The 14,731-nt window shown below is 43.5% G+C and overlaps 1 protein-coding gene across 8 annotated transcripts in view; it reads left to right on the top strand.

Annotated features, from left to right (window-relative positions):
* Positions 1–14,731, top strand: part of Pex5l (peroxisomal biogenesis factor 5 like) — a 204,376-nt gene that overhangs the window by 145,527 nt on the left and 44,118 nt on the right. For all 8 annotated transcript variants that reach the window (XM_055625871.1, XM_055625869.1, XM_055625866.1 and 5 more), the window contains one exon: positions 5,960–6,055. In XM_055625871.1, coding sequence (XP_055481846.1) covers positions 5,960–6,055 — 96 coding nt within the window. The remainder of the gene's footprint in view (positions 1–5,959; positions 6,056–14,731) is intronic.

Genomic DNA, 14,731 nt, shown 5'->3' with positions numbered 1-14,731 from the left:
AGAAAGAAAGAAAGAAAGAAAGAAAGAAAGAAAGAAAGAAAGAAAGAAAGAAAGAAAGAAAGAAAGAAACACAGTAGGAAATTCTCAACAAATATTTGTCACATGAGTAAATAAAAGACCCTAACAAGAGGGGGAAACATTTAACAACAGAAGTAGGATCTTTCGAACAATTAAAACAGAAACACGAATACTTCTGGATCATTTTTAAGTGGTTTCATTAGTAGTTTTTCAGCATGTCTGAGAACATGCTGACCATCTCTTTTCAAAATCAGCATTTTCTTGATTTTTTTTTTTTTTGGCATAAGATTTCATAGCAGAATGGATAGAGTGACCATGTGCTACCACACTCTTGAGGAAAGGAATTTTCCCTTTTGTTTGTGTGCCCTGCATGACAAATGTCTGTTGACTAATAATCAAAAACCCTGGATTTCAGTGAGACTAGTATTTAAATGGTCTGAAAAGCCAAGTTGTCTCCATCAACTATCAAAAAATTGCTAGAAACATAAAACTTTTAATGAAAGCAGTAACCTAGTGGTAACAGGCTTGGCGGAATGTTTGCTATGTATTATGTATTTCTATTTGTATAAATACTATTACTCAATTGATTCTTACAGGGACTCTGTGAGTAAATATAGACACTACAGATGAGAATTTGGGAATTCAGTACTGTGCTCAAGGTGTCTGGATGACAATAAACTAGGAATTAGCCTTAAACAGCCTGACTTCATAGACTGCCTTTAACAGTCATGTCACACTGCACACAAGGTCGACCAGTCATTGAACTGCTATTTTCTAAAGAGAGCACACCCGTTTTCCATCTTTATTTTAACAGTGTTCTAATTTTATTTCTGCTGCTGTGGTAAAATACCTCACATCATGCAACTCTGTGGAGAAATAGATTCATTTGGCTTACAGTTCCCAGGTTTGGTCCATCCTTGAGGGGAGTCATAAGGGGAACGTGGTGCGCTAGTCATATCATATCCACAGTCAAGATCAGAAAAAAATGGAAAGAAGGCATCCTTCCTGGTTGTTAAAGGCAGTCTCTGAAGCTTGCTGAGCTAGCTTTCTCCTCTCATACTGTTCTGGGACCCCTACCTATGCAATGATGATGTTGCCCATAATGGGCTCATCTTTCTACATCATTTAACATAATCAAAATAATCCCCCAGAGACAAGACCACCACAGGCCAACCTGATACAGGCAACTCCTCAGTAAGACCCTCTTTCCCAAGTGCCCTGGTTGGGGTTTTCTGTCGACTTGACATAATATAGAGTTATCTGAGAAACTTCAATTGAGAAAATGCTTCCATCATATTGCCTATAGGCAAATCTGTAGGGTGAGTTGTATGTATATCTGTACCCACATATATACCTGGGATCTTCTTTGAGGTCCTGAGCCAGCACTCTCAGCAGCACCTGAGGATCTGTGGCAATGCAGATCCTAGGCTCCTCACCAGACTTACTGAATCAGAGACCCTGGGGTAGGAGCTAGCCTTGTGAATTTTAAAAGACCTTGCGGGTATTTCGGTCCCCAGTCATGTTTGAGGACGGTTGTTATACAAGCTATGATGTTAAGAAGATGGCTGCCACTCAAACTGACAGGTGTAATTGTTTTGTTTATCATGCCTCTTATCAAAGTGCCAAACAGTATCAACAAACCAGCGGCATTGCTATATTTTCCCAAGTCTCGGGTTTTTTCCTCTGATAAAATTAGACATGTTTAATGTCTTGGGTTCAAGGAAGGCTGATTTTAGCCCTGTGTGTTATCACTTGTTTGTGCTCAGTCCCTTCTATTTATTTCTTTTAATTTTATGTGTATCAGTGTTTTGTCTACATGTATACATGTGTGTCACATGTGTGCCTGGTACCAAAGAAAGAGAGCATCAAATACCCTGGAACTGTAGTTGCAGGTCCTTGTGAGCCATCAGGTGGGTGCTGGGAATTGAACCCGAGTCCTCTGAAAGAACAAGTGGCCTCAACTACTCTCAGGCCCCTATGCTCACTTCTTAACCAGCATTTTTTTTGTAAGGTGAAACGTTTTTTTATTTAACTTTTATTAATTACACTTTGTTCATTTTGTATCCCCCCTTAAGCCCCTCCCTCCTCCCCTCCCGATCCCACCCTCCCTCCTCTTTGTGCATGCATGCCCCTCCCCAAGTCCACTGATAGGGGAGGTCCTCCTCTCCTTCTTTCTGATCTTAGTCTATCAGTTCTGATCAGAAGTGGCTGCATTGTCATCTTCTGGTAAGGCTGCTCCCCCCTCAGGGGGAGGTGATCAAAGAGCAGGCCAATCAGATTATGTCAGAGGCAGTCCCTCTTCCCATTACTATGGAACCCAATGGACACTGAACTGCCATGCCAGTGCAGGGGCTCTAGGTTATCTCCATGAATAGTCTTTGGTTGGAGTATGAGTCTCTGGCAAGTTGCCTGTGTTCAAATTTTCTTGTTCTGTTGCTCTCCTTGTGGAGTTCCTGTCCTCTCCAGCTCTTGCTATTTCCCACTTCTTACATAAAATTCCATTCACTCTGCCTGACAGTTGGCCATCAGGCTCAGCATCTGCTTTGATAGTCTGCAGGGCAGAGGCTTTCAGAGGCCCTCTGTGGCAGGTTCCTAGGTTTTAACCAGCATTTTTAAGCATGGCACCAAATCGTGGAAAAGTATCAAATTTTTCAATTGCATATCAGCTGCTATTTATATTCCATAACATTTAACTTATGCTTCCTTGGGCCAAAAACTTTTAAAAATGGTAAGTTAGATAACACTTATCTTAGTAATAACCTGAAGCCTTTCAAATGATGTGAGAAATAGAGTATCCCTAAATAGTAATTGTACCTTCAGAATAAAATGTCATTTGCACAGTGAGCCTCTCTCTGTGCTGGCTGTGTTAAGTGGGGAAGAGGAGCTGACCTGCAAGCCTGGGATCCTGATATGCAGTGCCCTTTGCAGCCTGTGATTTATATCGCAGCTGGGTCCTGAAACTTTAATGAAGGGAGAGGCCGGGGATGCTAATAGAATCCTGTTAGGTCAAGCTTCCCAGCAACATGGGTCCTGTTTCAGCAGTGCAAAGTGCCTGCTGATAAAACCCTGCCTCAGACAACCTTAGTTCTTCCTTTGTTTCCAAAGCCACTCGAAGGCACCAAAGACATCCCTTTATCATTATGTCTTATTTGGCAAATAAAAGTGTATGTTTATCACGTATAATGTTTTGAAATGTGCGGGCACAGCAAGTTGGCTCATATGCTATCTGCATATGAATTCCCATCCATGGATCTGTTTAGAAAGAACACCTAAAATTACTGCAGTACTTCTCAAGGACACAATACACTCTTAACTATAGTCATCAAGTTCCAACCTAGATTTCAGGATGAAGTTTTATATCCTTTGACCAACAGTGTACCATCCTTCCCTCAGCCCCAGCTCTGGCCACCGCCATCCTCCAACTTTCTAAGAGGTCAGCGGGTTTAGACAGCACATCTTCGTTTGTTATGATATCCAACATTCTGTGCTGGGCTTATTTCACTTCCACGTGAGGTGATGCCAAGTGTGGTTTTCATTTTCATTTCCTCTCTGCTTAGTTGAGGAGAATGCTTTTCCTAAGCCTGTTGGTAAATTTTGTTTCTTCTTCCAGGAGATAGCTCCCCATGGTCTTTGGCCCATTTCAACAGGGCTTTTTGTTTCCTTACTGGTCACTTGTTGACATTTGTTATGTTTCCAAATCTGACCATCTGAGAAGAGAAACCTCAGCTGAGGAATTGCCTCCATCGGATCGGCTTGTAGGCAAACCGGTGGAGCATTTTCTAGATTAGTGATTGATGTGGGAGGATCCAGCCCATTGTGAGCGTTGCCACTCCTTGGCAGGTGGTTCAGGGTTACATAAGAAAACAAACTAAACAAGCCAGAAAGGAGTGTCCTCCATGACCTCTTCTTCAGTTCCCACCTCCAAGTTCCTGCTTCGAGTTCCTGCGCTGGCTTGGCTTGATGATGGACTCTAACCTGTAAAATATAATAAACCCTTCGCCCCCCCCCCAAAGAAAAAAATTGGTTTTGGACAGTGTTTTATCACAGTAACCAAAGGCAAACTAGGACATGGTTTTTTCTCAGACAGTACAATTTAGTGTTTTAAAAATATTTACATATGGATACCAGTGGACTTTAAGGAGCTGCCTTGAATCTGTAGACTTCTTTGTGTGGTGTGAACATTTTAACAATTGTTATTCTTCCTACCCCGAGCCATCAACCTTCTTGCTTGTATATAATAACTAACTTCAGAAAATAAGCTCCATCTTTCATTTCTTGCCGTGCATCTACATTTGAAAGATTTGTTTTGTTAACTTGTTGATGGAGGGGCCAGCAGAGAGATGAAGGAGTTGGCTCCAAGAGCAAGGTAGTCCTGAACAGAGCTCCCAAAGATAATTCACCAAGTTACACATAGATGACTTAGTCTCCTGGGAGCAAGTAGCCACCACAGCTTTCCCAGGCATCAGGGTCCAAGCACCTAGTGTCTATCACTTGTGTCTTTATATTTTTAAAATTATATCTATCCATTTATTTTTAATGATATATATTATGTTTGTGTGCATGCCCTATGAGCACACATGATGCCTGAGGATGCCTAGGTGTTGAACCTCCTGGTGGGAGTTACAGGCTGTTCTGAACTGCTGGAGGGGGATTCTAGGAATAGAACTCAAGATTTCTGTACAGGCAGTGTGCTCTCTTAACGTCTGAGCCATCTTTCCAGCCTCCGTACTTGTATATTCTTATTAATAAAATATATTGTGCCACGAGAGTGTTATATGAAAGTAGTAGTGAATGGGGTTTTCAAAAAAGGTGGATTGTCACAGCCCTAGAACCTGTGACTCTCACATGCACAGGGACAGGGCTGGCTATGCAGGTGATGTGAAGAAAAAGGAAGGTTCCTGTGCTGTCTGCAAAACCCCTGATTGCAGTCCCAGGCACCGTGTAAGAGTAAAGTGGAAAGGGACAGACTGAGAGACAAGAGATGATGGTGCAGAGTGACCATAACTCACCTGAGGCCCTTGCTCAGAGGAAGGGGAACAGAATACTCCCTCCCCCCCACCCAAGGCTGTGGAGAGAGCAAGCCTGCCACCACTGTGGCCATCAACTTCTAGCCTCCAGGACATTGGGAATCTCGTTTCCTTCTATGGTAAAGCACTCAGTTTGTGAAAATATGCTTTTGGATACCCTAGAACAGTAATACAGGACCAAGCAGACTTGCTGGAAAATTCTTTAGTATAGTAAAAAGAAATCAAGCAATTCCAGCCTGCCTTTCATCAGAGATACTGGATTTCTTCTCAGTGTTTCCTGGAAAGAAAATAGGAAGCTGTCCTCCACCACAATGGTTCAAAGTTCATGACAGGCTTGAGACTGTTGCACAAGAATCCACATGTGCATACACACACACACACACACACACACACACACACACACACACGACACCATCCTAAGCTGGGTGACATTATGCCTAAAAATTACTTTGAAAACACTTTGAAAAACACAAGAGAGATAGCTCAGTCACTTAAGTGCTTGCTGAGGTCGGCCCCCAGCACACATGTGAAAAGTCAGGCATGGCTGTACACACCTCTATCCCCAGCACTGGGGATAAGAAGACAGGACATCCTTGGAGATCGATGGCCAGAAAAAGGTAGGCTAATAAGAGAGCCTCAGATCCCAGCAAGAGAGGCTCTCTCAAACAATAAATGGATGATGCCTAAAGAACAATACTGCAGGTTGATTTTATGTCCTCCACATGCTCTGCATGTGAGCACATGCAGACACACACACACACACACACACACATACACACACACACACACACTCGGGAGAGCACATACATCTTCAGCCCTTTGGAGCTCTAGGGAATCAAGATGAAAAATGAAAACTACTTCTATTTTTGTGGCATGTGATGCCAATAATACATCACCTGTTTGGTTTATTTCAGGCGCGGCTGACCAAAGAGCATCGATGGGGGAGCGCCCTGCTCTCCAGAAACCATTCCTTAGAAGAGGAGTTTGAAAGAGCAAAAGCAGCAGTAGAGGTAACTCATAAAACAAAATTCTCTATTTCAAGTTTCTGAGAGTGCCATTCAAGAAACTCCATCTACAGAGAGATGCAGATAAAACAGAACCATAGGTATGCGGAAAACATGAGGATAGTTGTTGAGATGAGAGTGTGACCGAAGAACCTTTGATTCCCCACCAGTGTGTCAGAAAGTGTCTGCTCTTCTGCTTGTTCTTTGGCCAGCTGGTGATGCCAGTCTGAGGCCTGGATCAGAAAGCACCCAGCCTTCGTTCCATGCATCTGTCCAGTGGATAACCCATCTTATCGGGCACCGTTAATTTTTAGGGCAAAGTGTCCAAATATTGTTAATGAGGTTTTGTTTTGTTTTTAAAAACAAAAAACAAAAAACAAAAAAACCTGTATTTGAACACTAATGTCTAATTATTTAATCTTCCAGTGAAAAAGAGGGGAGAGAGGAGGAAGGCCAGAGGAATCAGATGAAAAGCAGTTCTTGCTGGTTCTTTCATCCGTTTGCCTCCTGGCAGGGCTGGCAGGGAGGCTCACGGATGTTGGGTGCTCCTCAAAGCTTCCTCAGGCAGCTGCTTGAGAGTGGAGCTTTCCCACAGGCCCAAGCGTGATCCTGTTAATTCCTTTGTTGCTATCAGTGATTTCAATCTTGAACACTGCAGGCGCTCTGGGAGCATGCCTCACTTAGGTGGCCGTCTCACCCCTAGAATTCAGATGAAATGATTATATTAGGGGTGGTCTTCCAGTAACTCTGTACTCAGGGTGCGGGGAAATCCTATTTGCAATTTAATGTTACAAGGGTCTGTTCTGGGAAATCATCTCAACCATGATTCATGGCATTCAGAAACCCAGTCAGAGCACTCCTTCATCTCCTCATGCCAAAATCGTTCAAATTCCCTCTCAAGTTTTCAACTTCTCTAATTTAAAGAAGAAGATAATGAATATTTTAGTGTTCTGAGCAGGAGTCACTGATGTAGTTAGTTGAGACCAGCTGAGTTCAATCAGATCGCACAAATGCATGGAGCCTGTAGCTTAAATTATCTTAAATGTAAGTTTTTCAGTTTTAAGAGCTAATTTAAATATATCTATTGAGCCCCTACTGTGCCTAGCACACAGCGGTAGCTCTCAGACTGCTATCAAGATGCATAGAAACTTGGGTCAAGAAAGACATTAGCATTTGGTCTCATTTATAATGAGAAAGTTAATGAATTTAAACCCAAAAGACTTCATGGTGGAACTGATTGACAAGGAAAATGTACTACAGTGTATATTGATTGAGCTGAATCTCTGAGTTTGGACCATAATCTTAAAACCTCTCTCTCCTACTAAGCAAACTTTTTTTTAAACTCTTGACAAATTACTTCTGTTTCTACCTGGACATATACAATTAGGGGCAACCTCCTTCTCTTCGAGGAAACCCATTTCCATCTTGAAAGCTACTAATTATCAATGGGCTCTTTCTTATGCTGAAAATGGCATAACGAGAAATTTTCCATTTTGCCCGGGGCTGACTCTCCTCACTTGCGTCCATCTCCAAACAATACTCGCTTCACCCCACCAAGCTGAGTGTTCTACCTTCCCTGTCTCTCCTGGAGCCTTATTCTAATGCTTCCATACCAGCTACAGGACAGCACCATGTCAGTAGCCAGTCTAGCCCTCGGTGTCCACACCGCTGCGGTTTTTCTCAGCCTCAGATCCCAGGAGTCTGGAAGTTACATTAGTAGCTGTTTATTTAGCACACAGTCCTGGCTGCCTGCAAGTACCAGCTGCTGAACTAAGGGCTAAAGACAAAAGACCAAGCCTTAAATGACAGCAGAGCAGACCACCAGCCTGGATCAGCCTCTTGCTCCTGCCACTGGAGTTCCATACATTTGTGAGATGAGTGCTTAGATTTCTCCTATCCCAAAACCCAAGAAGTTCATGCCTTAAAATGAAAAAAAAAAAAAAAGAAAGAAAGAAAAAGAAAGTAGGGATGGGATTCCCAGCTAATCAAAAAGTTGAACACCTTTCTTCATCCTGGTGTTGAAAAACCTCAAGGATCCAGGAGAGATAATGGGTATTGAAGGTATAAACAGTTATAGAGGAAAAACCGAGAGGTAAGCTGATGATAAATCATGCCTATAAAACTTAATGCATCTGTGGGCTTTTTGCCTCCATATTACTCTTACTTGGAGTGTTATCTGCATTCAGGGCAGAAGATATAACCACATGCCTTTTCAGACTCTCTAGCTCCTAAAATTGTCACCCTGGGGGTGAGTTCAGCATATGGCTCTTGGAAGAATGCCTTCCCAAGCTACAGAGCATACGTATGACCAAATGTTCATGGCAGTTATTCTTTAATGGCTACACTTGGGGGTAGATTATTTGATTCTTTTGTCTTGTCTTCATTTTTCCTTAGCCTGTCATATTGCTAATCAGAAGGAGTCTTACAGTGAGGTGTGAGATTCTTAATTATGTTTTTGTTTATTTTTTCACCACACGTGTGCATATGTGAGGGTCTGAGGACAGCTTGCAGGTGTTGTTTCTCTCCTTCCTCCGTGTGGGTACCTGGGCTTGAACTCAGGTCCTCAGGTTTGGGAGCAAGTGCCTTTGCCCACTGAGCCAAATTCACTGGCCCCCGAATGTAAGATTCTTAAAAGTCACTGAGAATATCAGTTGGTAGAATGCCTGCCTTAGATTCAGGAGGCTATGAGTTCTGTTTCCAGCACTGCGTGAACCAAATGTGGTGGCACACACCCATAATTGCAGCACTCAGGAAATGGAGGCAGGAGATTCAGGAACTCAAGGTCATCCTCAGCTGCATAGAACACTGGAGAATGCATAAGATCCAGTCTCAAGAGAAAAGGACTAATTGTGAATGAGGTCTGCAGGAGTGGAAGAGGTTAGAGAGGATAGTGAGAATGTGATCACATACATTGGCATGAAATTGTCAAAAGTAAGATGCAAAGTAAAAATACATAAAAAGGAAAACTGGCACTGCCAATTGTTTCTTGAAAGGCAGTTCTAAATACCAGCAAGATGCAGATGAAGGCAGCTAGAAGATGTAGCTCAGCGGCCAAGGCCATGTACTTCACTTGCAGAGGACCGAAGTTCAGTTCCCATCACCCACATCAGATAGCTTACAACTATATATAACTCCGGCTCCAGGGAATCTGATGCCCTGCTCTGGCCTCCACAAGCACCTGCCCTTGCCTAAACAAAACTCTCCTGCAGACACATGCACACACATAATTAAAAAAGAAAATAAACCTGGGGCCTTTCCACCCGTTCCCTCTCTTCTTGGTCCCACTCTACTCTCCACCTGGTCCCTCTCCACCTGGTCTACTCCCCACCGGGTGGTCTACTCTCCACTTGGTCTACTCTTCACCTGGTTCACTCTCCACCTGGTCCACTCTCCACCTGGTCCCTTTCCACATGGTTCTACTCCACTCTCCACCTGGTCCTTCTCCACCTGGTTTACTCTCCACCTGACTCTTCACCTCCTAGTTCCTGTCTATCTTCTGCCCTTCAGTCCCATCCCTGAACTGTAACACTCCAAGTTCATTAGCCATGCTTCCAGTTTCTATTTTCTGTGGGAGCATCCTTCTCCCAGGTCCTCATGTGGTAGGGTCCTTCATTTCACTCACACTGTAGCTAAAGTGCCTGTCCTACAGAAAAGCCCATGCAGTCCCCATTAACTGTTACATCACCAGGGATTGTCTTGCTTTGCATTCATCATTAGCTCTGTCCTTATAAATTTTGTCTGTTATATGTCTTTTTCCTCAAAGTGTGACTTCCATGAGAGATGAAGCTTTATACTGTATTTGTCTGTGTGAAATAAAAAATATGCTACTTCATTGACTTTGCATGCACACTAAATGGTGGTTAGTTTACGTTGTCAACTTAGTACAACCTAGAGTCCCTAGGGAAGAGGGAACCTCAATTAGTAATTGTCACATGAGATTGGCCTATGGTCATGTCTATCATGAGAGGGCCAGGCCCACTGTGGGCAGCACCATCCGTTGGCAGCTGATCTGTGAAGTATAAGAAAGCTAGCTGAGCATGAGCCAGTCAGCAGACCAGCACTCAGCACTCCTCCTTCTATCTACTTCAAGCTCCTCCCTTTGTCCCTGCCTTAACTTCCCTCAATAGTGGACTGATAAGTCAGAAACATAATATGAAATAGACCTTTTCCTTCCCATGTTGTTCGGTCATTTTGTTTACCATAGCAACAGAAAGTAAACCAAAGCACAGCACCCCAATATCTTACGGTCCTTAGCATATGCTGAGTGGCCAGTTGGGTATTGACCACCACATGGTAATACTTCCTTCTGTCTCTTTCCTGTTGAATATAAAGTGTCATATAACCTTCTGTTGTAGGAGGAGCTTCATTTGGACAGCATTCTTAACATGATACACAGCCATGTAAGGACTGTGGTGAATCGTCTGTCCCCTGTGGTTGTCTCTACCTCAGTGTCAGTAACATATTTACAGTAACACAGGACATTGCCAACCAATCCTGCCATGAAGTAGCACTGACATATTCTATATTCACATTGTGTAAACTCACTTTTACTTGCACTGAGATCTAAAACCCTTTAGTTCATTTTTTAAGATAAAAAGAACACACACATGAAAATAGACACACATTTATCGCATATGTAGATGACCTAGGAGCCTGTTAACATTCAGAGGCTGGCACTGTTTGAGATCACCTTGAGCTACTCCTTCTGGCAGTGCTTCTTAATGGGGGAGACATTTTTCCTCCATCTCTTACTTTCTACTGAAGAAAAATAAAAATACAAATTCGCTTCTATCCAAAGAATCATAATTTTCAAACAAACAGCTGGTATTTTCTTCTGGGGTTTGAAAAACTATGAATCTTCCCTGTGTTAAAAGGCAGAGGCACTTCATGCTTCCTTCTGGATTTCTTCACAGTCATTCTTATAACTGCTGTTAGCTGTGGTTGGTACCTAGGATAGATGCACAGAGAGGCACAGGAAAGAGGTGCAGACAAGGTGTCCCAAGGGCTCCAGGAGGACTGAAGCAGCCTCCCAGGAGCAGAGGTCCCTGGAGAGAGCCACTCTGCGTCTGAGGAGGAGAGGGAAGGTCACCTGGGAAATCAGCATTCTTTAGCCATGAACCAAAAATACCTCCTTTGTCACCATGGGCAGGCCAGGAAAGAGAACGGGGCTACATCTAGGGTTGTGCTTAGCTGGTTACGTGCCTCTTCCACTATGAGAATGAATTGGAGTAGAAACTATTCCACCAAACGTGTTTAAATATGAGCAAAAGCACCAGAAAAGTAGGTGGTAGCACCCCTGCCCTTGGGGAGGAACAGTGAACAGTCACAGATCCACATGGATCAGAGATAGTTAAGGGTGGCTTATCTTGTGCCCTGGTTATTCACAGCCATCCCTGCACTACCCTCAACCAGACCGTGCCTCAGCCTCTGCTCTTGGTGCTGGTCTGAATCTAGGAAGAAGCAGGGTCCACAGACAATGTTTTCCTGATAAATGAACAAATTGGTTCTGGTGTCTCCAAACACCTCATGCTTAGAGAGCTTATGACAGGTTCCAAACTCTGAGTGACAGCAAGATGAAAGTTCTGCCCCTGGAATTAGACCATGTTCCATTGAGCTCAAATGTTAATGCTGTGAGTGTTTTACACATTGTAAGCATGTTATTGCAGATCCCTTTTTACCCTCAGGAAATATTTTTGTGAACGGGTTTTGAAAAGAAGTAAAATATGTGAATGAGGGAAAACAGTTTACAGGCAAGGGAAAGGATGCCATCAGAGGCAGGGACAGCAAGTAAAGTTCAAAACCCATTTGGCTAATGAGTTCAATACATTGTACCACACTGACATTCTAGATTCCTGGGCTCCTCTGGCCCCACAATCTTCTTTTTGAGCATCACTTAGATGTCACTTGCGGCTATATAGAATGTTCATGGATTCTTTAAACGTGACACTTAGTTTCTTTCCTCTTTAGTGTAGGCTGGTCTTGGTGACTCACGTCTACAGAGGCAGAAACTGTGGGCATGACCTTGAAGCTCATAGCGTAGAATGCATTATGGCCTTCTCCCTACTTGCTCTCAAACAACTCGCCCTGTGGGAAGCCCCCACTGCCATTTCACTATGTTAGCCAAGTAGTGAGAGGCTAAGACTCTCTTTTAACAGCCACTGGGGGCTGAGGCTCCTGCCCATGCCTTGGACATCGACCGTATAAGTAGGCGTCCCAAACCCTTGGTGCTTTGAATGATTGTGGCTCCAGCCAATAGCTTAATCCCAAATTCATGAGACATCCTAAGACAGAACCTTCCCAGGAGCTACTCCCAAATTCCTGACCCTCAGAAATGGCGAGATATGGTAAAAGGCTTGTTGTTTGAAATTGCCAAGCACCAGGATGATACTGGAAACAGCAGCAACTATCAATGGCATCACTCTGCTTCCTGCAGTTCCCAGCCTACCCTGGGAAAGCCTATTACTTTCTTCCTATTGTCCATCACCAACACATTTCAGTACTGCAAGATTGGAAGGCCATGTGTGGCATAGAGCTGATGTGTTTGTCCATTCTGGATTGGGACATTGTCTGTCGCGAAGAACATGTCCTCAGGATAACTTCACTTCAAGGTTCAGGTTAATGCTCCAGTCAGTAGCTTATATAGAATTGCAAGCAGTGCTGGCATAAGCACACAGGTTGTGAAAGAATTAATACTGACAATCTCCTGTGGCTGCCCTAGGATGAATGTTTGTGCCTTCAATACCTGAAAGTGTGTGTTCTAAACTATTTCCTCTGTGGGACAGTGTCAGGAAGGACACCATCGGGAAGGAGGTATCAGACGCCTCCTTTGGGAGGTAGGGCAGAAAGACATGCACTCGTTAATGACATCAGTGCTCTGATACAAGAGCCCAGAGAAGCTGTCGTGTTGGTCTTGGACTTCCTGGCCTCTTCTTTCCTAAAGAAGGCTGAATCCTGGGATGGTGCAATCAGTGGTACACTTTTCCTGCAAACACTAAAACCTGAGCTCTAATCCAGATGTAGTGGCACAGACTTTTAATCCCAGTGCTGGGGAGTAGAAAGAGGATCCTGAGTCCAGACTCACTGGCCAGCTAGCTAACCTTTCTAGAGAGCTGCAGACCATTAAGATACCCTATCTTAAAAAGAAAAAAAAATAGTCAAATGGTGCCTGAGGAATGACATCTAAGGCTGTTCTGACTTACACACATGTACACGTGTTTGCACACATACACACAAACAGGACGGAGGCAGGAGAATGAGCACCAAGAATATGACTCATTCCTCTCTTTAGGTTTGATTCAGAGAGGCCATATTCAAAACAACACAGCAGCTGAACCCAGCTTCAATGACATAAGCATAAAAATGCTGAAATTTTATTTTTGGCTGGAAGCTACTTGCTCTATATGTACTAAGGAGCCTCTGAAACAATAGTCGGTTGAACAGAAACGGAGGACGTTCCCACAAGGCTTTATTAGTATAGGATTGTGTAAGAAGCTGCTGACTCAGGTGCCTTCCTCCCAAGGAGACTGCCTCCAGCCTCCCCCTTCTTCCCCCTCAGGTTTCTTCCTCTGAGGGCATTACCTCTTTAAAGAAGCTGGAAGGGATTAGAGGATTAAACAGTCCTCAAATCCTTCAGACTTAGAGTCAATATCCAGGAAAGACCTTCTAAAGACATATGAAGACATCCTCTGGATGTTTTAACCATTTAACAACATTTACGCTAACTGGTTAGGAGACAAATTTCCTAACTCTAGCTCATCATGTTAGTGTGACATGCTGCCCTTGTCTAGACAGAGTACATAAAGATGGACTGTGAGGTCATAGAGAGGTGGCTAAAGTTCCTTGGTTCCCATGCTGATAGGATTTCCTTCTGTTTCACACAAATCTCACTCCTAAAACAAACTGAAGTGTGAGAAGGAGGGACTTGTGACCTGGATGGACTCATAAAGGCATTGCTGAATTCATGAGTAAGTGTTTCCCTAAAAGGATGGGAGAGATAGTCTGGCCTTGTTCTAACCCTTCAAGGATGGATGGGTAGATATGTCCCATGGTCCCACATTTTCCCACTGCCCTGATATCCTCTGTAAAACTCCATTATAAGGAAATCTTTCACTTGCACCATCGAAACCAAACCTCAGTGTTCCACAGATTGATCTCCTAGACTAACCATAGACCAAAAAAATGGCTTGGAAAATTTCCTCAACTTCAAATCTGTGAATCAGGCTCCCCATTCCAGATGTGGGCTCATCTGTAAACATTTCCTAAACAAGTGAACATACAGCAAGATGAATGTAGAAAGACAGACTTGTCTGAGGCCCAAGCATTGAGATGGTTCTCACCTTGAACGAACTAGCAACATAACTTTTTCTCCTTCCTTCCGAACCATCCCCAAACACCAGTGAGACTAGAGGTTAGAAAACTTTAAACCAAGCTGGGGTGATGACTTGGCAGCTAAGCCCCAGTAAAGCAAGCATCGGGATTGGAGTTCTGATCTCCAGGAACCCTCCCCCCCATAATGCTGGTGGGCATGGTATCTTGCCTGTAATTCTAGCCTCAGAAGGCAGGCAGGGGATCCTTTAAAGCAAGTTGGCTCAAAAGCTCTGCATTCGATTAACAGACCTGCTTCCTAGAAAAAGGCAAAAAAGTAATAAGATAATTCTCAACATAACCTCAAACTTCCACGTG

This window comes from Psammomys obesus, unplaced genomic scaffold (genome assembly GCF_907164565.1).
Source record: "Psammomys obesus unplaced genomic scaffold, mPsaObe1.curated_primary_1811, whole genome shotgun sequence".
NCBI lineage: Eukaryota > Metazoa > Chordata > Mammalia > Rodentia > Muridae > Psammomys > Psammomys obesus.
This window is presented reverse-complemented; position numbering and strand designations above follow the sequence as displayed.